The sequence below is a fragment of the Ascaphus truei genome, chromosome 8 (assembly GCF_040206685.1).
Source record: "Ascaphus truei isolate aAscTru1 chromosome 8, aAscTru1.hap1, whole genome shotgun sequence".
Lineage (NCBI taxonomy): Eukaryota > Metazoa > Chordata > Amphibia > Anura > Ascaphidae > Ascaphus > Ascaphus truei.
Genome location: NC_134490.1, coordinates 33,337,061 through 33,358,762, shown reverse-complemented (window position 1 = coordinate 33,358,762; position 21,702 = coordinate 33,337,061). Strand labels below are relative to the sequence as shown.

General features: G+C 46.7%; 1 protein-coding gene across 1 annotated transcript; it reads right to left on the bottom strand.

Moving 5' to 3' along the window:
- Positions 1–1,012: 1,012 nt before the first annotated feature.
- LOC142501393 (N-acetyllactosaminide beta-1,3-N-acetylglucosaminyltransferase 3-like) lies at positions 1,013–17,957 on the bottom strand. The gene is made up of 2 exons (XM_075611260.1): positions 17,801–17,957; positions 1,013–3,804 (listed from the first exon to the last, which is right to left on the bottom strand). Exon 2 carries the CDS (start codon positions 3,795–3,797, stop codon positions 2,604–2,606), a length of 1,194 nt encoding a protein of 397 aa, XP_075467375.1. The 5' UTR covers positions 3,798–3,804; positions 17,801–17,957; the 3' UTR covers positions 1,013–2,603.
- Between the last annotated feature and the right edge of the window lie 3,745 nt (positions 17,958–21,702).

The following is a 21,702-nucleotide window of genomic DNA, read 5'->3' as shown; positions in this document are numbered from 1 at the left end:
TTGGATCTATTTGCGCCCCATTTCCTGTTGCCACAGGGAGAGAAAGTTGGAAGATCAAGGTAGAAAGGGGTCATGAATATGGCATTTGAAGTCCCTGAGCAGAAGAGTAGAGATGGTGGAGGAGCAAGGAGAGCCAATATCCAGTCAGAGAAAAAGATAGGATGAGTGAGTGTAGGTGGCCGATGGATCAATGACAGCCACTTGGAGAGAAGAGCTGGACAGTGAGTCTCAAAGGAAAGCGGGAGGCATAGGAATGGCTCTAGAGGAAGGAGAGAAGGCCCACACCATTGCCATCTGGGTGAGGAGTGTGAAAGGCCACCAGGGAGAATAGGGCAGCTTCCCGTGTAGTTGGATTGAGAGAGCCAAGTTTCAGTTGCAGCAAATAGGTGAAGAGTGATAGTAATGTATGGAAAGCGAGCAAGCAGGGGATCACAATGAAGTTATAGGGTTTGGCACCACAAGGGCATGTAGAAATTTCCCAGGACTGGGCAAGAAAACGCAAGAAGCATGGAAATAAAGATGTGTGAGAAGAATTTGTAAGTGTGTGTTTTAGTGCAGGTGTATTGTTAAATGGTGAAAGAGCGCACAGGTAGGAAAGGAGTTGATGAAAATGTGTGGAGAGATGGAGATATAACTTGTGGAATCTTGAGAACAGTAGGGTGAAGAGTGCAGTATGGGCGGAGAGAATCGAGGCATGGTTGTTGTAGTACTGCAATGTAAGTGTTGAGGGGATGAGGACTGAGCAGGATATGAGATGAGCAGAACAGTAAGATGGAAAAGGAGGTGGTCTGGATTGTTGATTGTAGAATCTGGTTCACCTGCAGGAAGCTGTTTTTTCTTGAGTCTTAGCAGTCCAACTCACGTTGAGCTCCAGTTTAACTTCATGCCACTTATAAACCCGCCACCTGCAGACAGGCCACTGCTACCCCTCACATAATTTAGTTTCCTCACAAATGTTCACATGACAGGGCCAGTGATGTAAACCAGATTAACCAATGAACAATTCAAAGGGTATCTCTCAGATGTTTATTGTTCTAAAAAGAGTATAAGTATACACAAAGGGAAATCTAAATATACAAATAGATCCAATGATATAAAATAGTTTGCATAGAAGCACAGTACGCATACACCTTGTTCCTTGTACCAACATTTACCCAAAATGTAACAAGAGCCAGAACACTGGTTTTACAACTCTGCAGTACTACAAACATGCATTCCTGAGGATAAAGGCCATCATATGTCTGTTTCAGAACCTACCAGTTTGTCCCTTGCTAGGGCATAAATCAAGACTCAAAACTAGGTTGCACTTACACTGCTGTTATAGTGCAGTATGTCAGTCAAGTCATCTTCAACCACAGAAGTCAATTGCTTGATACATATTGTATCTTTAGCTCTATTTTCCCATCTAGGAGTAGTGAGTTGTAGAAAGTTAGACACATTATCGACTGTAGTCTGCCACAGAAAGAGGTTCTGTACATAGTCACTCCACACAGCTGATGCATTAAAAATTATCCAGGTTGAAAAGTTAATGATTGAAACCTCCTTAATGATACAAGATGAAGTCTTCCAGTCATATTCAAATGTGTATTCACAACAACCCTTTAGTTAAATCGCAGGATAGAGAAATGGGAGATTAGTTTGTGTGTATCCTTGCTATAAAACAAAGAAACCACACTGTTCAAGATCAGAATTGGTATATTAAAATGTTTTTTTTTTGTCTACCTATGGCTAGCACCAATTGCAGTGAATTGGTTACACAAAGATATCTTAAATACGAAAGGAACCAATAGGTGTGTGTACACAAAGCGGTGCATCTTGCAAAGAAACGACTAACATTTTGGTTCCCAAGCAGGGATGACGTCCCTATATGGTTTAATAAATACTTTTATTTCAGTGTGCAGGTTGAAAAAAAGACATCCATTGCGTTCAACCCTTATCGCATTCCAATTGGGTGAGATGCTAGTGCTCATTTGTTCTAGCGATCCAAAGGAAGCAAAAAATAAGTCTTTGGCCGTGCCTATAGTGCCATCGATGGCGACACGACGAATGACGTCACCCGTCGACACTGGCGAAAGTTATATTTCGCTCGGCGGCGGCGCGTAATTCCAGCAATTTGATTGGTTCAAGGGCCATCACGTGACGCGACAACTCTTGAAAAATCTAATTTTGCCGGCTACCAGTTTTGGCTCCGTCGCTATGTCACCATCGCACGCACTATAAGCGCACACGGCGGGGGGAATGCTTTTGTTTTCGGGCGACGTCGCGTCGCCGGCACTATAAGCACGGCCTTAAGGCAGACTTCTCCCAACAAAGGACTGTTTTTGTTTTACTAGCATCTAACGTAGACCTTGCTACCAGCCTGTTCCACTCCCCTTGGTGATTCCTGCCGGCCTAGCCTAGGACATTTTGGTCGCGGTAGTTACGCCGTGACCAAATGGCTGCTGGCGCTTTGCCGCAACTCACCCCAGCCGTCCACTTTGCAGCTAAAGTAAGTACCTTACCCTAAAACACCCTGCCCTTAAGTTAACCCCCTACCCTAAGTGCTACAACCCCTTAAACTAACCCTCTACCCTACATGTTAAAACCCCTTATATTGACCTACCCTAAACAGTAATAAAATGTACATTAGAAGGGGCCCACATGAACCCCATTTTCTTGCTCACAGAGTGCTTTCTGTTAGAATCTGGTTCCTTTTTGCTGCACTCTAACTTTGTGACTTGTACGGCCTTCCACATGACCAGCATCTCATATGGCACAAATCCGTGCACCATCAGCAAGTCCCGGTAAAAGCAAGGGTCAAAAGAGTCTGTTGGGGGCGGAAGCCTCAGCCGCTGAGTTCTCATCCCCTCATGGTTACCCGGCTTCAGCCCTGCTCTGTCCAGGCACATCCCCAGATAGGCATCATCGATGGGGAATAGTGGGATGTGCTGGGATTCTTCAAAGATGGAATGAGCGGTAAAACCGGACATGATGATGCCTCCGCCCCCACAGTATGGCACAAAAAATTCCCCCGGGAACAGCTCCTCAGGGATGTAGTACTTGTTGTGCTCCCGGACTGGGGGCATACCGATATTTAGCTGCCCCACGAAGAGATGGTCTACACCGCCACTTCCCAGGGTTTGCAGGTAAGTGACAACATTGAAGGTGTTGACAAAAACGTCATCGTCCCCATTGAAGACAAAGTGAGCTCTGGGGCAGCTGTTCTCCAGCCACTGGTGAAACAGAACCTGCTTTAGGGTTAGGTTGTAGAAGGTATCTTGGAAATCCCACTGCAATATGTCCCCGTAGGTCTGGCTCTCGGTGGTCAGCAGCTGCCTCATCCGTTTCCGCTCACTCTGTGTCTTTGGGATTCCAGAGAGGAAGATTCTCCTCACCTGGGCCCCATTGTAGGTATTTTCTGCACCCCACGTCTTGCGGATAGTCTCTCGGCGAGCATAATTAACAGGGGAGGATTTAATGGCAATCAGCAGGAAGACCTCTTTGGAGCTAGCCAGACCTCCACATTTCATGGGAGAGTCGAGGAGTTGTGGGAAGTTATTGCAATGACGGTATGTCAAGAAGTCCTTCATAGCCTGAGGCTGCTTGATAAAGTCAGGGAAGCTGTGGACAGAGGTGTTTTCAAGGCACACTGGAGGTGGCTGGTGTGTAAAAGATTGGAAGATGTCATTGGTGTCCAAAATTACATCTCTGTGATCAGTAAAGCTGGGAACTGGGTAGGTCCAGTAGAGGAACAGAATGCGAAGGGAAATCGCTGTCAACCCAGCTGCCAACAGCAGTGTGTGGAAACGTCTCTGCATAGTGACCCTGGAGACAAATCGACATCAGGAAAAATGATAAGTGATAGATTGAGGTAGCCTAACTCCACAAACATAGGGGCTTCCCCAGTCTCCGTGATGCCCACACACACGTCCACATTCTTTCAGTGACACACAAACACAAACCCATCAGTGATGCATGCGCACACACATGCTCCCTCATGTCATTGACGCACACATGCTCATTCTGTAAGTGTGGTGCACACACAGAGAGAGTCCCCTCACTCTGTCCATGTCACACATAATAGGAGTGGGGTTCTCAGTCAACTCATACACACAGGGGGCCTTCCTCAGTCTGTCAATGGGACACAGGCAGAGAGAAGTGTGCTATCATTGTCGGGGTCACACATTCTTTCATTGTCCCACGCACACAGGAAAATGGGTGACCTCTGTCTCAGTGACATGTACACAGAAACATTACTGTCCGTGTCACTCCCTTCCTCTGTCCATGTCTCACAAACATAGAAAAGGAAGCGTGACTGCAAACACTGTGCTTAACAAACCCAAACCGTACATTCTACTGTCATATCACAGAAGGACAAATTGTAGGAGGTGGAGGGGACCTTCTTCATTAAGTGCAAAAGAAGCACTGAACACCGCAGAAGGGGGTTAAATTGCATTAGAAGAACGCTGACATGTGCGTCAACACTATCACGTCATACGTCACTAAGTGACATCATGCATAATATTAATGAGCACATCATAATGGTTTGTTCCATTGTGAACTGATAACTAAGAACGTACTGTGTGTACACGTGTGTGTGAGCGTAGGTTAAAGCCACTGCAAGTCAATAATACATTAATACTTAAGTAATAATCCCCGAAGAACAGGGCATTACTGGCCAATAATGCCCTGGCTGGAAGAGTTGAAGGCCCGAGGCGAAGTCGTGGGACTTTAACCGAGCCAGGGCATTATTGGCCAGTAATGCCCTGTTCTGAGGGGATTCTTACTATTATAGGCTAAATGTAGTCTTTTTTCATAAAATAATAGACACTTTTGTAAAGATATATAACTCGGAACTACGCTGATGCACCTGTGTAGGAAAAAGAAATAAAGTAGCAAATGAGAGAGGTGAGGGGGGGGGGGGAGAGAGAGAGATGAGGGGTGGGAGAAGAGAGAGGTGAGGGGGCGAGGGAGGAGGAGATAGGCAAGGGTGGGGGAGAAAAGATAGGTGAGGGGGATTGATAGAGGTGGGGGGGAGCCAGGTGAGGGGGGGGGAGCGAAGTGAGGGAGCAAGGTGAGGGGGTGGGAGGAGAGGGAGATGAAGGGGGGAGAGAGAGGAGAGGGGGAGAGAGAGATGAGGGAAATGAGAGATGAGGGGGTGGAGGAGAGATAGGTGAGGGAGCAGAGAGATGAGGGGGTGGGAGGAGAAAGAGATGAGGGGGGAGAGAGGTGAGGGGAGAGAGGTGAGGGGGGAGAGAGATGAGGGGGTGGGAGGAGAGAGGTGAGGGGGGAGAGAGATGAGGGGGTGGGAGGAGAGAGGTGAGGGGGTGGGAGGAGAGAGGTGAGGGGGTGGGAGGAGAGAGGTGAGGGGGGAGAGAGAGGTGAGGGGGGAGAGAGAGGTGAGGGGGGAGAGAGAGGTGAGGGGGGAGAGAGAGGTGAGGGGGGGAGAGAGAGGTGAGGGGGAGAGAGGTTTTGAGGAATTTTAACCCATTCCTCCTTACAGATCTGCTTCAACTCAGTGACATTTGAGGGCTTCCTTGTATGGACAGCTCACATCAGGTTCTGCCACAACATTTTGTTGGGGTTTAGGTCTGGACTTTGACAAGGCCATTCTAAAACACAGAATTTCTGCTTCTGCAGCAATTCTTTTGTATATCTGCTTATATGTTTAGGATCATTGTCTTGCTGCATGACCCACTTTCACTTCAGCTCACGGACGGATCCCCTGACATTCTCCTCTAGAATCTTCCGATACAATGCAGAATTCATGGTTGTATCAATGATGACAAGCCGTCCAGGTCCTGAGGCAGAAAAGTAGCCCCAAACCATCACACTCCCACCACCATGCTTGACGGTTGGGATGAGGTTCTTCTGTTTGAATGCAGCTTTGTTTTTTCGCCAAACATAATGTTTCTTATTGATGCCCAAAAGTTCTACATTTGACTTGTCTGTCCAGAGAACATGGTTCCAGAAGTCTTTTGTATTATCTATGTGCTCTTTGGCAAACTTCTGACAACAGCAATGTTCTTTTTAGAGAGCTGTGGCTTCCTTCTGGCTATCCATCCATGAACACCATTCTTGTTCGATGTTTTTCTGATAGTCGAGTCATGAACTCGGATGACTTGGATGTTACTCTGGGGTTCTTTGTGACTTCCTGGATGATTTGTTCTTGGAGAGATTTTGGTAGGACAACTGCTCCTATGTAGAATGACTGTGGTCTTGAACTTTCTCCATTTGTCTGACAGTGGATTGGTTGAGCCCCAAATTCTTATAAATGGGTGTATAACCCTTCTAGACTGATAAGCATCAGTAACTAAGTCCTAAGTGATTTCTTTTGATTGTAGCACGACATGTTTCCACACACCTGTATAATGAAGACCAAACTCACAAAGTTTCTGATCTTTATATAGGACGGGCCTCCCAAAGTTGTCCCTGAAGATCTGCCTAATTATTTAAACACCTTATTCTAATTATCCCCTTTAATTTAGCTGATAAAACCAGGGTTTCACTTACTTTTTCAGATACCCTGACTTAACTATTGTTTGTCTAATTCATACATCATGTTGTTTAAAAAGACATGGAATTAGTTAATATAAACCCTTTTGGATATTTAAGAAAATACTGAGTTTGATTCAAGAAGGTTATCATGGAAAAACTATGGATTTTCCGTAATTATCATTGCGGTTCACAAACTTTTTCTCACCACTGTATATACCAACTCTTTTTGATGAAAACCGCTTTAGGGGATATTTGTAACATGACTAATAAGGTGGTAGATCTGATCTAAAAGAGTCTGACATGTTATAAGCAGCATTTGACAACATAAGCCTCATTCACTCCCTTGTGGTGTACAGTAAGCTCACAAGTTGATGTATGCGGTCTGCCTCCATTAGTAACCTCCTTAGTCCATCGCTTCCCCTTGGAAGTTGTTTAAAATAATCCAAGGTAATGAATCTGAACTGTGATAATGACGTGGAGTGACCAAATTCCATGAAACGGTGTGCCACCATCTTAGTTTTATTGCGAATCTCACTCGTGTTTTATACAGTCTATCCTTTATTGGATTCTTTGTCCAACATATTTTCCTACATAGGCATTTAAGAGCATACACCAAGTACAAGGTATCACAAGTAGCAAAGTATGTATATCTTTATACAGCACCATGTATGTACATAGCGTGTCACAGCAGTAATAGACGTGACTTATTAATATAACACAGTGAGAATAAGCGCTTCAAACATGTCCGTAACAATCGGAAAGGGGGTCCCTGCCCCAAAGAGCTTACAATCTACGTTTTACAGCTTCATTTTTTGCCATTTTGCGACTGAACAAAAAATAGGATGGAGGCACGCAAGTACTGATGCAACAAGTTACTGAGTTTTACTGCATAATAGGAGCAGAAATACAGTTACATTTCGGGGTCACAGCCCCTTCCTAAGAAAACAAGCCACCTGTGTTTAAATGTACTCCATACCTGCTATAAATAGCACCCGTAAGTGCCCATCACCTGCATCCCATCTCCACAACTGTCAGCATGTCAGTCCAGCCACTCCTCCATTGCGTCCGCCATTGTTATGATGTCAGTGTGAATGCAATGCGGTCCCTGTGCACGCACGTTTATATCACCACACCCGGAAGGAGCTTCAATGTTGCAGTTCCAGCCTCTCATTGAGCCCTCTTGGAGCCACACAATCCAATGTGCAGGTCCATTTAGGCCGAGCCCATATTCCTCGAGTTGCGGCGTGCACGGCAAGCACTCTCTCGTTGGATCCCATCTCTCTCTTCATACTGCCTGTGCGCCTGCAGGCAAAGAGGCACGTTGACGTGGCAGCATTTTGATGAGACACTACATTTTGTCTTCTGAGGCGGCTGCCGCGTGACGTTAGCGTCACGTCAGCTGGTTCAGCAAATGAGGGTGAACCAGCTTTGTGACGCCTCCAGGACGCATCCGCCATGCTTCCCCATCACCTGCCCAATCTCCTGCGGCCAAGTTCACAGATCGCTGGGGCTGCAGGAGTGCACAAGGCTATTCGCACCACCGCCGTAGGTAGTGTAAGCTCTGCCTTGGCCTCACGCTGCAATAGACATCTCTCTCTATCACCCCCTCATGGGGACCGTGTCACGGTACCTCAATTCTGCAGGGTTATGTCCCTGAAGTCTGCAGTATTGTGCCACAAATGTATCACTTTCTGGATTTCTGATATTGGTCTAATGTTGTGACATGTTTTTAGGATTTTAATAGTCTTGCCTACATAGACCAGCCCACAGGGACATTTCAGTAGATATACTATATACAGTACATACTTAGACACGTAAAGAACCCAGGGATCTTAAACTTTCTTCCAGTATGTGGATGCACAAAGGAGTCACCGCAAATTAATCTGCTACAATGTGCACAGCTCAAGCATGGGAAATTACCATGAGTTGGTGTTTGAAAAAATGTTTGACATGGTGTTGTACTTGAGTCTACTTTAGCTAGTGCATCCTTAATAGACTAAAATAAAGATGCAATTATTGAGTTCATTGATTTGTTGGCGAGTGCTTTTATTTCTTGAATTGTTGGTTGGATATGTGTTTATTTCATTGTATTCTTATGTTTTGGAATAACATAATTTTAATTCTTTTGCTGTTTTGGTGATAGATCCATTTTATTGATGTCTACTATTAGGCTTTTTAGTTCTTTTACCGTTGGGGTGTTTAGTGCTTGTGTATTTCTTTTATTCTTGTGTATTTTTGGCCTTAATGATTTATATTAGGTTGACCATTGACTACTATAGTCGCTTATCATGCCCATATTGTATGGGCATGATGTACCACTGCACCAATCAATGAGTAGAGGGTGGGTATAGTGGACCCGGGGTGTGTGGTTAGGCCTCCTGCGTGGGTAGTGGGGGAGTGGGTTAACCCCTTAATTACTATAGCGGTTATTAGTCTCTAAGGTGGTTAAGGGGTTAGGGGCAATTAGATTGTGTTTTTCTTGTACTCTTGCTGCCAACGAGGACATGGACCTGGAGTATGGTGATGAGGATGCCCTTCATCATGGCTGGGGTAAGTAGAAGTTTTATCTACTTTATTTATGCTGACTGGCTCATGTTTGATTATAGAATGGGCAAATGAGCTATTTTCCATATGTGAATAAGTTATTTTGCCCATTACTGTACTGTATGTATTGTGGAGGTTGTTGGGGGTAGAGGAGGTGGTTAGTAGGCTTGTTGTGTTTATTTTTGTTTCTTAGGGGTAGAGGGGTTGGGAGAAGGGGGTAGTTACTCCAAGGGTGGGGTTTTAGGCCTTCCGGGGGGGGGGGTTCCCACCGCTATGGTAGTGAAGGGTTAACTCCTCCCACAACCCTGGAGCTACTCCCCCCTTCATCCACCCACTCTGCCCCCAATAAACAGGCTATTGAGGTTGAACTCCTTCATTGCCTTAGCGGTTAGCCGCTAAGGCAATGAAGCAGTTTTAATAAAAATTATAATACTAGTGTGCATGAACAGGGGGTCTCCGGAGCAGAACCGCATTGATTTGAGGTCTGGGGAAGCCCTGCTTCCCGAGATACAGGCCCCAGTAGGGGATGCCAGTATCTCCTATGTATTAAAATCCCACAGTCACATAAGGCCTCAGGCATGGTCAGCGCTTATGCGCTGAGGCGCGCTCTCACTTACCAGTGAGCCCCTGCAGCCGCAATGAGAGCGGCTTTAGTAGGGGCTCGCCTACGCTTCTGCAAGCGTGCGGAAGCGTAGGTCTTAGGAAAATGTTAAATTCCCAATGAGGGCGAACCAGCTCCGTGACGTCACTGGCCCGCCCCCCGACACGCCCCCGGACGGCGCGCTAACCAAGGCCAGGGAAAGCACCCGCTTTCCCTCAGCCTCAGGGCGCCTCAGCCTAACGCGACTCAGCCTAACGTGAGGCATTTAAATGCATAGGAGCTACTGGCACCCCATAATGGGGCCTATATCTCGGGAAGCAGGGGTCCCGTGTAAGGAATCGGAGAACACGTCCTTTGCGGCATGTTCCCTCCTTACCTGCTGCTGCCGCCGCAGCCACTGTTCCTGCCCATACGCGCTCCCCCACTCTCATTACAGAGCGCGCACGCACATGCAGCTCTTCTAGCTTCCGCACGGAACCTGGCCCCGCCTCCCACACGGGTTGCGCATCTCTCCCACGCGGCGCAATGATGTGCGACGATCCCCAGCTGCGTGGCAAATCTCTCCTCCCTGCCTTGTTGCCTGCAGCCTATCCCAGCTCTGCTGGGGCCGCGCCTCCACTCCGCCCCCTGTCCCCATTGGTCTGCCCTGTCTGTAAATACTTCCTGCTTCCTCCTATGCTTTGCTCAGCATAATCCTATGTAGCCTCGTGAAGCTCACTTTTGTTGTGCAGAGTTCTACTTTCGTTTGCAGTTAACCTCTTGTGTACCGACTCGGCTTGTTTGTGGACCCTTCTGGATTTTGGACTTTGGCATACCCTCGACTACGGCGATCTCTCCTACCCTTGAACACGACATACGGACTCGGACTACGCTACTCTCTACAATCCCAGACCACGGCTTACGGATCCCTCCTATCCTGTCTTCTCCAATCCAAGAACTCGGCAAGTATACCACATCTCCTACACTCTCCAACCCAGACCCGGCAACGCTAAACTATCCGCCTTCCAGGCACGCCTCCACTGCTGCGAGTGTGTGGTGTTATACCTTCCCACCTCAGTGCCGGGGTCTTATCTTGTTTGTGAGCAGCGCAAGCGTACACCCTCGACCTAAAATCAACACGGTTCTGCTCCGGAGACCCCTTGCTCATGTAAACTAGTAATACATTTTTTATTAAAACCCTGTGATCGCTGGCAAGATATTTACAGGGAGAGGCGGCTCTCTTTATGCAGCCTGGCCCGATCGCTGCAGACCCACGGGTGAGACCTTTGGAGAAGGCGAATATCACATCGCTGATCCTCGTAAGTTTTGGTCGGGGAAAGAGGCCTATTCTAGTAGCCTTCATAAAGGCTTTCTGAATACCTTGATAACAACGCTGATAAAAGTGGCGACGTAACAGGCCGAGCGAGATGATTTATGAAGGCTACTATGATAGGCCCCATAGAGTTGTTTACTACAAAGAAAGTGTGACTGTATGGGAAAGTACCACTCATTAGCTTAGGTGTGCTATGCATGTGCTTTGGGTGAGCAGAGCTCTCTCTCTCTCTCTCTCTCACTCTCTCTGTGTCACATGTTTACCATATATAGAGTTGTTTACTACAAAGGAAGTGCGACTCATTAGTTTAAATATGCATTTGCAACAACACTCAGCACTGATTGGAGGAAGCCTAACAAAAAATACTATAAATAAGAGCCTAGGCTGGGGATAGTGCCAGAAGCTTCTCCATGGACCATTCAGGTGCCCTGGCCAAGAATTCTTCATGCTCTCTCGGGATCAAACTAGACTGATTTGGGCTTCCCCGGGTGTTTGGAGCGTTTTCCTGTTGTATGCTGTTTAGCTGTGCAAGTTGTAACTTAGAACATTACCGAAGCTAAGAAAAACCCCTTTTTGATTACATCTCTGTGATGTAGGGGGTAGCCAGGCTATCAAATAAAGGTTTAAGCCTGTTTGGTTACCCCTGATCCGTGTGTTGGGTTTATAGAGTGCCAGCTCTTGAGCCCAGGGTTTGAACATGCATAACCTGTTATGTGCGGTAGTAAAGTATTTTATGTGTTTTTACCTTTCCTAGATTGCCAGTCATCAGAGATTGCTGTGGTATGAGTTTCAGGGGGGGTTTGGCAGAGAAAGTGTTGTCAGAATGTGCCTAGCTAGTAAGGGTCCAGAGTTGCTGGTTCCCCTAATAATGTACCCAGGAATCAGGTCTAATTTCTGGATACATGTAGGCACATGTCCCGGCGATATCTCCCCTTGAAAACGCTTTCGCGACTCACCACTAGGGGTTCCCTGCTTTAGCACAGACCAGAAAGGTAAAAGGGGTATAGGGATGTGAGGTGTCCCTGAAACAGTCAAGGGGTCCATAGGTTAATGGGGATACCCAGCTAATGCCCAGGTCACCCAGAACCTATATAGGGGTTCATGAGTGGGTTCCCTGCTTCAGCGCAGACCAGAAAGGTAAAAGGGGCATAGGGATGGGAGGTGTCCCTGAAACAGTCCAGGGGTCCCTAGATTAAATGGGGTTACCCAGTAAATGCCCAGGTCACCCGAAACCGGTATAGGGGTTCCGAGGTGTTCCAACCATGCATATAAGGCTATGAGGGGATTCTTAGACTCCATACTAAGTCTATGCATTAGTGTGTGGGGAATATGGCTAGTGAAAAATAAAGTGCAGCTTTTATTCTATTTCCCATACAAGAAAGACTTAGGTTTTTAAAGTGTATAGTTTATTAACAAAGGGAGTTAACTACATGTAGCACTGCTTCCCGCCCCCCACCCACCCCCTCTGGGAGATCTTGCCGGTGTCATGGTGCTGGTTACCTGTGAGGGTCCAGGAGATATGAGCTTCCGCTATGATAAGGGGAAACAGGACAGGCTTTTGGTGATCCTCAGAGTCTCAGTTTGGTGTCATCGGCGCTTCCAGTCGCAGTAGGCATCCAGGGTTCCGGGAGACAGTCCCCACCATGACAGATATCTCTCATACTCCTACCCAATAGACTGTTACTTAGGCAGGAGTATATGAAAAGGGATCTTTATTCAGGCAGCCACTGCAGGATGTCATTACAGCGTATGCCGTGTAGTTTAGTATGGATCTCAGATCTCTGGAGGGTACTGGCCTTCTCATAATCTTGAGGCCTGGAGCTCTACTCAGATCGTGGGCTGCAAACAGCCCCAGGAGGGACTGCAGGTGTGCAGGGACAGACTGGGTGACTTTAATGACAATCAGTCTGTCGGTCACCCATCAGTCAGTCGGTGACCCATCAGTCAGTCGTTCACCCATCAGTCAGTCGGTCACCCATCAGTCAGTCGGTCACCCATCTGTCAGTCGGTCACCCAGTCAGTCGGTCACCCAGTCAGTCACCCAGTCAGTCAGTCACCCAGTCAGTCAGTCAGTCACCCAGTCAGTCAGTCACCCAGTCAGTCAGTCACCCAGTCAGTCAGTCACCCAGTCAGTTACCCAGTCTGAGATGCAGCAACAGGGCAGGCTTTTAAGGACATTGTTGCATCAGTACTTGTGCCTCTCCGTCCTACTTTTTGTTCATACCACTATAGCCCTCTATTTGGAACATTTATTTATTTATAAAATGTTTTACCAGGAAGTAATACATTGAGTTACCTCTTGTTTTTATGTATGTCCTGGGCACAGAGTTTTAACTATCCATGGTTACATTAAATGAACAGAGCATATACAGTGAATTCACAGACATTTCATGGACAGAGTTGGAAAATTGGGTACAGGGGATAAAAGGGCTGGGGAGTTTCAGATTGAAATAAAGCAGCTTTGACATCAACAAAAATCAGTGAATGGCTGACACCCTTTAGCTGCCCTTCGCTGAGCCAAAGGCTGTCCACTTTTGGGACGACGCAGATGTAGACTGAAGGGGTTCAGATTGAAACCACAGCTACATTCAAAGTCCTTTGTCCTACTGGGTCATTAACATTCCAGTGGGTGGGGTTGATGTTACACATAATACAAGTACAATCAGATTTTTAACCCTTGGCACGCTGGTTCTGTGTAGAGTGGAGCAGCTCTTGGGGAACACCTTTAGCATCTGCCATTGGGGCGACGCAAATGTAGACATAAGGGGAGGAATGGGCTAGTTTGCACCAAGATTTATTCTCTAGACCAGTGTTTCCCAACTCCAGTCCTCAGGGAACCCCAACAGGTCAGGTCTTAAGGATATACCTGCTCCAGCACAGGTGGCTCAGTCAAATTAACTGAGCCGCTGATTGACCGACCTGTGCTGGAGCAGTGATATCCTTAATATCTGACCTGTTGGGGTTCCCTGAGGACTGGAGTTGGGAAACACTGCTCGGGACTACACCTGGCATTGGGAGTGCCCCTGTATATCTTTATTGTATTGCCACTTTGTGAATGTGAGATTGAATTGCCCTTGATGGCACTGGACCAATGTGAGTAATGTAGTCTTCTTGGGAACGCGCACTTTGTGGGGCGCCTGAGAAAGGGTGTTTGTGGTTGTGAATAAACCACTCTCACTAGACTGTCACCATGGGTTGGATCACTTTCCAATTTTTTTAAAGATTCTTAAATAAATGGATATTACAATAAGTAGAAAGAAAAATGTAAGTGCGACCACATCGGATTACCCAAGCTATTCTTTTGTGAAAAAAAAATAAAGTGTTACACCGTTGTGTTTCCTTACCCTTTTTTGGTAGCCCTAGCTTGTTTTGGCGGGGCGCCACATAATTAGTGCTCCGCCACTAAATCAAAATGCCATACAGTCCTGGCAACACCCCTTGATATATTTATTATATATCACCATCAGGAAACGGGCTAGCCCACAGGGAAGACAGACTCACACGGACTACAGCAGATTTATGAACAGCAGAACTGCACACAGAGAGAAGGAAGTCACAGAGGCATCTTTTGTCCTCCGAGTTAAAACTGCTGTTAAATCTACTTATTGCCTTCACAAATATGTTTGTGGACTGGGAAATTTGACCTCGACAAGGAAATCTGAAATTTCAACGTGGAAAGACTACTGCCAGGAACTGAGGGGTGACAGACAAGGGGGCAGAGAAAGCGAGATGGAGACAGACCAGATAAAACAAGGGGTCAGAGAGCGACAAATAGTGACAAATAGCTAGACCAGGGGTCGCACAAAGGGAGACAGGCAGCCAAGGAGGTAGAGAGAGATTCAAACAGACAGAGAGGGTGGCACATTGAGAGACTGAGGCAAGGGGAACAGAGCAACAGACAGAAAAGGGAACAGAGGAGGAGAGACAGACAAGGGAGCAGAGAGAGACAAACAGACGTGGGCACAGTGTGAAAGACGATCAAGGGAGCAGAGAGAGACAAACAGACGTGGGCACAGTGTGAAAGACGATCAAGGGGGCAGAGAGAGAGACAAATTGACAAAGGAGCACAGGAAGAGGTGACACAGAGGGCGAGACAATCGGCATGTGTATATATACATACACACGTGTGTGTATAACATATATATAGTATGTGTACTCCCTTTGTACAGCCTTCATATAGATCCCCATGCTCTTATAGAGAAAAAGTAGTGAGTGAAAATAGGAGTGGGATAAAATAGAAAATACAGCAAGTCAAACCAGTATCAAAAAAGTGTAAGTACATTGCCCTAAAAATGATGGAAAATATCAAGTCACAATTACAAGTGTAGCCAGGTCACCTGATGGCTACTCTTCTGCCCGTGTACTAGCAGTAAGCCCTGGTAAAATTAGGTTGCCAGTAGTTGATATGGGGTTTTCCCCCTCCGAGGAGCTGCACTTGAGTGACAGCGGGAAGCGGTGACATCCGGCATGGGCATGGCCAATCATGAGACAGACCTGGTGCCCTCCTCCTGGCTGTACTTAAGGGCAGTGCTGCCCCAAACTCAGTAGTGCCTCTACCTACTTGAGAGGGGCAGGTCACACAACCAAGAGCCTGATTATTGTGCTTACTCTGGTCCTCTTCCCTTCGAGGGAGAGTGAGTGTGAACCATACCTCTGCACCTGCTAGAGGGGTAGGAAAGAGCTGGGACTGCTGCGGGTGCCCTTGGCCTGTAGTGAAGGTCCAGGGACCATCCTTCAGTGAGTAGCTGACAGTTGCAGTATTGTGCAGAGCCCTGCCTTGTTACTGTGCTGCACAGAGAGAGACAATAAACCGTTCCTGTTATTATACCCCCGGCCTGGTGTGTGATCTTACTGCGGGCAGAGGTAATCGGTTCTACAGTGGGAGATCATCTTCAGTTCCCTGGAGCCTACGGCAGATGGAGGCGCTGCACTGCTAAAGATAAGTGGATAATGTACCCCAGAAACCTGATCCTGTGTCCCCACTACCATCGGCGGCAAACTCAGCCCCCCTGTTTACCAGCAGATATCATGCACCACATACGTAGTAATGGCCAAATGTCCCACCGGGTGGGGGAAACACCATTACACAAGCTAACTAAGAGAGAACATTTTAGAAACGGAGATATTGGTGGATATTTTCTTATTAGGCATTGTACACAATGTTTCTCTTCGTATGTAATCATGACTTGCACACTCAGTGGACTTACATCTTTTCCATGCTGGTTTGGGTTGCTGGGTTTTTTATTCTTTTTTCTACTCATATTTTCACTGGGGGCTTTTCGCTCTACACTTTTTTCCTCTCTTCACCTTATCTCCACTTTAGCTGTACTGGTGTTTACCTACTAAGCATACAGCTGTTCCCCTCTGTCCCACCTCTGAGGTTTGCCGTGGCTCCTGGTGTTCATGGGAGATAGGTAGAATAGCGCCTTTTAAGGCAGGGGGAAAAAAAACCAAGTTCCTGCACCTTTTTTTTTCCTGTAAGGATTCTAGCACTGGAGACAGACAGACCCTGTCAATGTCGCACACATAGGGAAGAGGGATTCAATCATTGAGTCAGTGACTGACTCTCTCCCTCTCTCTCCCCCTTTCCCCGATACACAAATCAAATTGGCTTTATTGGCATGATGAAAGAACATTTCAGTAAAGCGTGAATAATAGGGGGTGGGGGACAATGATTACACGAATACTAGGGGGTAGGGTATAATGATTGCACGGTACATGGGTAACAGTTTCACACAGGGATGTGGGGGTTTGTGGGCATCTCTCAGCCTGTGGCAGGTGCTGATACAGTGTGCAGCCAGTTCTGCCGTGGTTTCACACAACTTTACACAATTACACAATGGGAAGGGGCTCCCTAAGCTTGTCAGCATCACACACATACACGAGAGAGGCTCTCACTCTATAATTGTTAGACACATACAGGGAGAGGAGCTCCCGTATTCTGTCAGTGACACACACACACTCTCCCTCAATCCAGCAGAGTCACACACAGGATAGGGGCTCCATCATTCGGTCACTGTCACACACCTACATGTAGAGAGGGGCTCCCTCTGTCTGTGTAACACACAAAAGGAGAGGAACACCAGTCTGAGTGACAGACACAGATCTGAGACAGTCCATCAGCTTATCAGTGCCACACACACACTAAAGGAGAGAGTTTCCCTAAATCTATCAGTCACACAGGCACAAATAGGCTTTCCATCACTCTGTCAGTGTGACACACACACCAAAGGACAGCTGCTCAATAAGTCTGTCAGTTGTTACACACGCACGTAGAGGGTCTTCCTCAGTCTGTAAATGTTACACACACAAGACTCTCTCATTCTGTCAGTGACACACACTAGGAGATGGGTTCCCCCACCCTGTCAGTGTAAAACACACAGGAGAGGGACTCTCTTCTCCTGTCAGTGACACACATGCATGCGTGCACGCATGCAGAGGGTCACTTCAGCCTAACAGTGTCACAAACACATAGGAGTGGGGTTACCTCAATCTGTCCGTTGTCTCCCACATCCCTGTGGAGCATGAAGGTGAGCACCCACACCCAAATAATCCTCAAATTGCATCCCAACTACACTGCCACCAGTAGGATTAATTATAGGAAAACCTTCAGGATTTTCACATAAGGATTCCTGGCTTCCCGAATTCCCAAGTTCCCGAATTCCCAGGGATCAAAAAAAAAAAGAAGCACAAATTTGAGCAAAACAGAGGGATAAAAGGTGCCCGTAAAGGAGGTCAGTCACTTCAAAGGGTCAATCAGAGCTCAAAAAGAGTACTTTTAGATTAATAAAAGAATTAGTGCTTCTTCCCCTAAAAAAGACCAAATAACATGCAGTAAAATAATAACAAAAAAGCCTATACATTACCAACTGATGCCTTTTGAACAGGTATCCTGGATGTCCTTTAGTGCTGTAGGTTCCCCAGCGTGAGGCACAAACTATTGCGATTCTCACATACAGTACATACTGTGTAAGTGTAACTCCAAAATTAATTTAAGGGTGTGAGTCTCAGACAAGATTTATATTCCCGAGCACCTGCAGAGGTGTGTCCTGAGAGCAATCTTACAACCTGGGGTCTGAAAAAGGACGATTATTTGAATTTAATTAGCAATAAAATAACAACAACTCACTAATTCTCTCACAACAATTAACGGATTAATTTGAGCAGCAGCGTAATATTTAGGATAATCTTTCGGTTGTGCACATACACGTAAAACTTTTCTTTGTGACCTTGAGGGTGAAATAAATGTACCTGTCACAGCGGTGTCAAATTGATTACTGGTCTATGAGGTCTGACCATGGGCATGGTTCATGGATTTATATGTGACACAGTGAATAATATGCACAAACTCTTTTAATTCATGTTGGCCTGCATTGACAAAGATAACATTGTCTTTTGAGTAACCTTTAGGATCTGGTCCTAATGAGCTTTTACGAGTCTTTGTAAGTTGCCCCACACCAGATTGCATCACCACATCCTACTCACAATAAAATACTTAGGTGTTTGAGGTTCTCACAACACATACATTTATCCACAGTGGGTGTGTCATGAATGGTACACCTGTGAGCATGTGGCTTGTATATGTGGCAAGGGTTAATGCAGGGAGTGCAAACTTTTTTTTCCCTGCGCCCCCCTGCCCGTTGTCCCCCTTTCCTCATGCCCCCCGCCTACCTTGGCTCTGAAGTCCTGGCGACGTCACATGACCCGCAGCGTCATTGCCATGGTGATGCGTCACCAGGAGCTTTCTGAACCAAGGTAAGGAGAAGTTTACAGAGGCCTTGCAGCTCCCCCGGCATTAATTGAAATGCCTTCGGGAAGTGCGCGGGGCCTCTGGAAACACCGCGCCCCCCGCAGTGAATCTCGCGCCCCCCACTTTGTGCACCCCAGGGTTAATATACGCCACTGTCTAGCTGACTCTCCCTGAAGGGTCCCCCAAATTAGTAAAATCACCCCCACTATCAATTACAAATATAACCTTAAAATGCTGCCATCACTAAAAATAGTATTAAGTTCTGTTTGCAGAGATTTTGTCCCTATTTACAGGGGGCCCTGGTTCAAATCCTGGTATCGGCTCCTTGTGACGTGTAAATCACTTAATCTCCCTGTGCCTCAGACACCAAAAACTTAGATTGTAAGCTCATCTGGGCAGGGAACGTGTCTGTAACAATCCTATGTACTGTGCACTTTATTGTAAGTGTGACGCGCTTTGAGTTTCATTGGGAGAGAAGCGCTAAATGAAATAAAGTTGTTATTTTATTATTATTAGTTAACACACAAAAAACTATTGTAGCAAAATATGTCTGAAAAATTGAGTTATTCTCTTCAAACTGTGCAAAGTTCAACTAGGGCCTTAAGACAGTACTTATAACATTTTAGATTTAATATTCAAGAGTAGTACAGTGCTTAACAAAAAATAAACCTGCGCCTAAAACAAATTGTGAAATAGTTCAGAATTTGTTTTAGGCGCTGGTTTATTTTTTGTTGATTCTGTATGTGATTTCTATACATCGCATTGTTCCAGGCAGCCTTCCTATGTAATAGGCACAGTTGATATAGATTAGTAGCGTTTATTTTACTCTACACTATTTATAGCATTAGCGCTGAAGCACATATATCTTTTTTTCACTTAGTACAGTGCTTAGTTACAGAAAAAGAATATTAAAGAAACATACAGTACAATATATGCAGACAGTTTAATAAAAAATAAACAGGATCAAAATAAAAATTCCTAACATGCATTACCACACGTATTAGGTTTCTCAGAGGGCCCATCAAACACTCCCTCCATTAAATTCTAAATTCATATACCAAAGGCATTGATTTTATCCTAAAGACCCCTGCATTAGAAACTGAATAAACCCCCCCTCGCCCTCATTACTCTCTAATTCAGTGGTTGGACACATAATCTATTGAGATATAACCCCTCCTTATATCTCCTATTGCCCCACATAACCGCTCCGTATAACATCTCTGTGCAGATCTCTTCCCCCCTCTCACTGTTCTCCACCCCCTCTCTCGCTATTCTTTCCCCCTTCTCTCTCACTGATCTTCCCTCTGTCTCACTTTTCTCTCTCTTCTCCTCTCTCTTTCTCTCACTGTCCTTCTACTGTACCTCTCTCTTTCTCCCCCTCTCTATCTCACTGTTCTCTCTCTCTCCCTCTCTATCACTCTATCGCTCCCTCTCTCTCCCTCACCCTCTGTGTTACTGTTATATTCCCTCTCACTCTCCCTCCCTCATTCCTCACTTTCATTCCTCCTTCCCTTTCACCCCACCTTCAGTCTCACACCCCCTCCTTCACTACCCCCTCACACCCCCTTCCCTCCCTCTTACTTCCTCCCATTCCTCTTACTCCCCCCTCCCTCTTACTCCCCCTTACTTCACTCTCCACCTGCCTCACTCTCCCCACCTCCTTCTCTCTCACTCTTCCCCAAATCCCTCTCTCTCTCTCCACCCTTTCTCTCTCTCCACCGCCTCTGTCTCACTCATCCTTTGCCTCTCACTGCCCCCTTCCTCTCACTGCCCCCTCCCTATCACTGCCCCCTCCCTATCACTGCCCCCTCCCTCTCACTCCCCCCTCCCTGTCATTCTCTCCCCCCTTCCCTCTCACTCTCCCATCCCTCTCACTCCCCTCATCTCTCTCACCACTCCCCTCCCTCAAACTACTCCCCTCCCTCTCACTTCCCCCTTCCCTGTCACTTCCCCTTCTTTCTCACTCCCTCCCTCCTTCCCTCACTCCCCCTCATTCTCAGTACCCCACTCCCTCTCACTCCCCACTGCACCCTCTCACTCTCCCCTCCACCCTCTCGCTCTCCCCCCCTCCTGCCTTATTTCTACATGCTCTTGTCCTCATCCTCAACACCCAACTTTACCTCCTTGTTGTTTAATACCCTCTAAACTCATACCCATCCCCTGTCAACCTCCCTCCCCCTTTCTCCTGTGCCCTTTGGAATGCTCGCACCCTCCATAACAAGTTCCCCCCTGTACATGACTTATTTTTATCCCACTCTCTGCTCCTCTTTGCTCTAACCGAGACTTGGCTCTGCCTGGAAGCTTCCTCTCTTATGGTGGCCTTTCTTTCTCCCACACTGATGGCAGGGGTGGAGGCGTGGGACTCCACTCCTCAATCTGCCATTACCAAACCCTTCCTATACTGTAACTCCCTCTCTTTCTTTTCTTTCCTCGTGAGGCTCACACTGTCCAGCTTTTTTCTTCTCTCCCTCTCCATGTGGCGGTCATATATTGCCCGCTTACCTCTATTCATCCCACTTCTGTCTTTCTCTCTGACTGAATCCTGGCTCTCCTTCTTCTCCTCCTACTCCCCTTCTCTTCTCCTTGGGGACTTCAACTGCCATATCGATGACCCCTCTCTCCCTTGGGTTTCCCGGTATCTCTCTCTAACTTCTTCTTTTGGCCTCCACTAATGAATGGCAGTGCCTGCACCCACAAGGGTGGCAACTACCTGGACCTGGTTTCCACAAAAACGTTTCTCTCCCTGATTTCTCTATTTCCTCCTTTCCTCTCTCTGTCCATCATCTTATGTAATTTTCTCTTTCTCAATCCTCCCCTTCTCCACCTCCATCTACCCCTAGTTTCTGCAGATACCTGCATTCCATTAATCTACCGGCTCTTGACTCCAGTCTGCGCTCCTCCCTCTCTTCTCTCTTTTCTGCTACTGACTCTGACAAGCTGATAATGAACTACAACTCTGCCCATCTCTTGATCTACATACCCCTCTTTTTCTCTGCCATTCTCTATCTTTTAACCTCA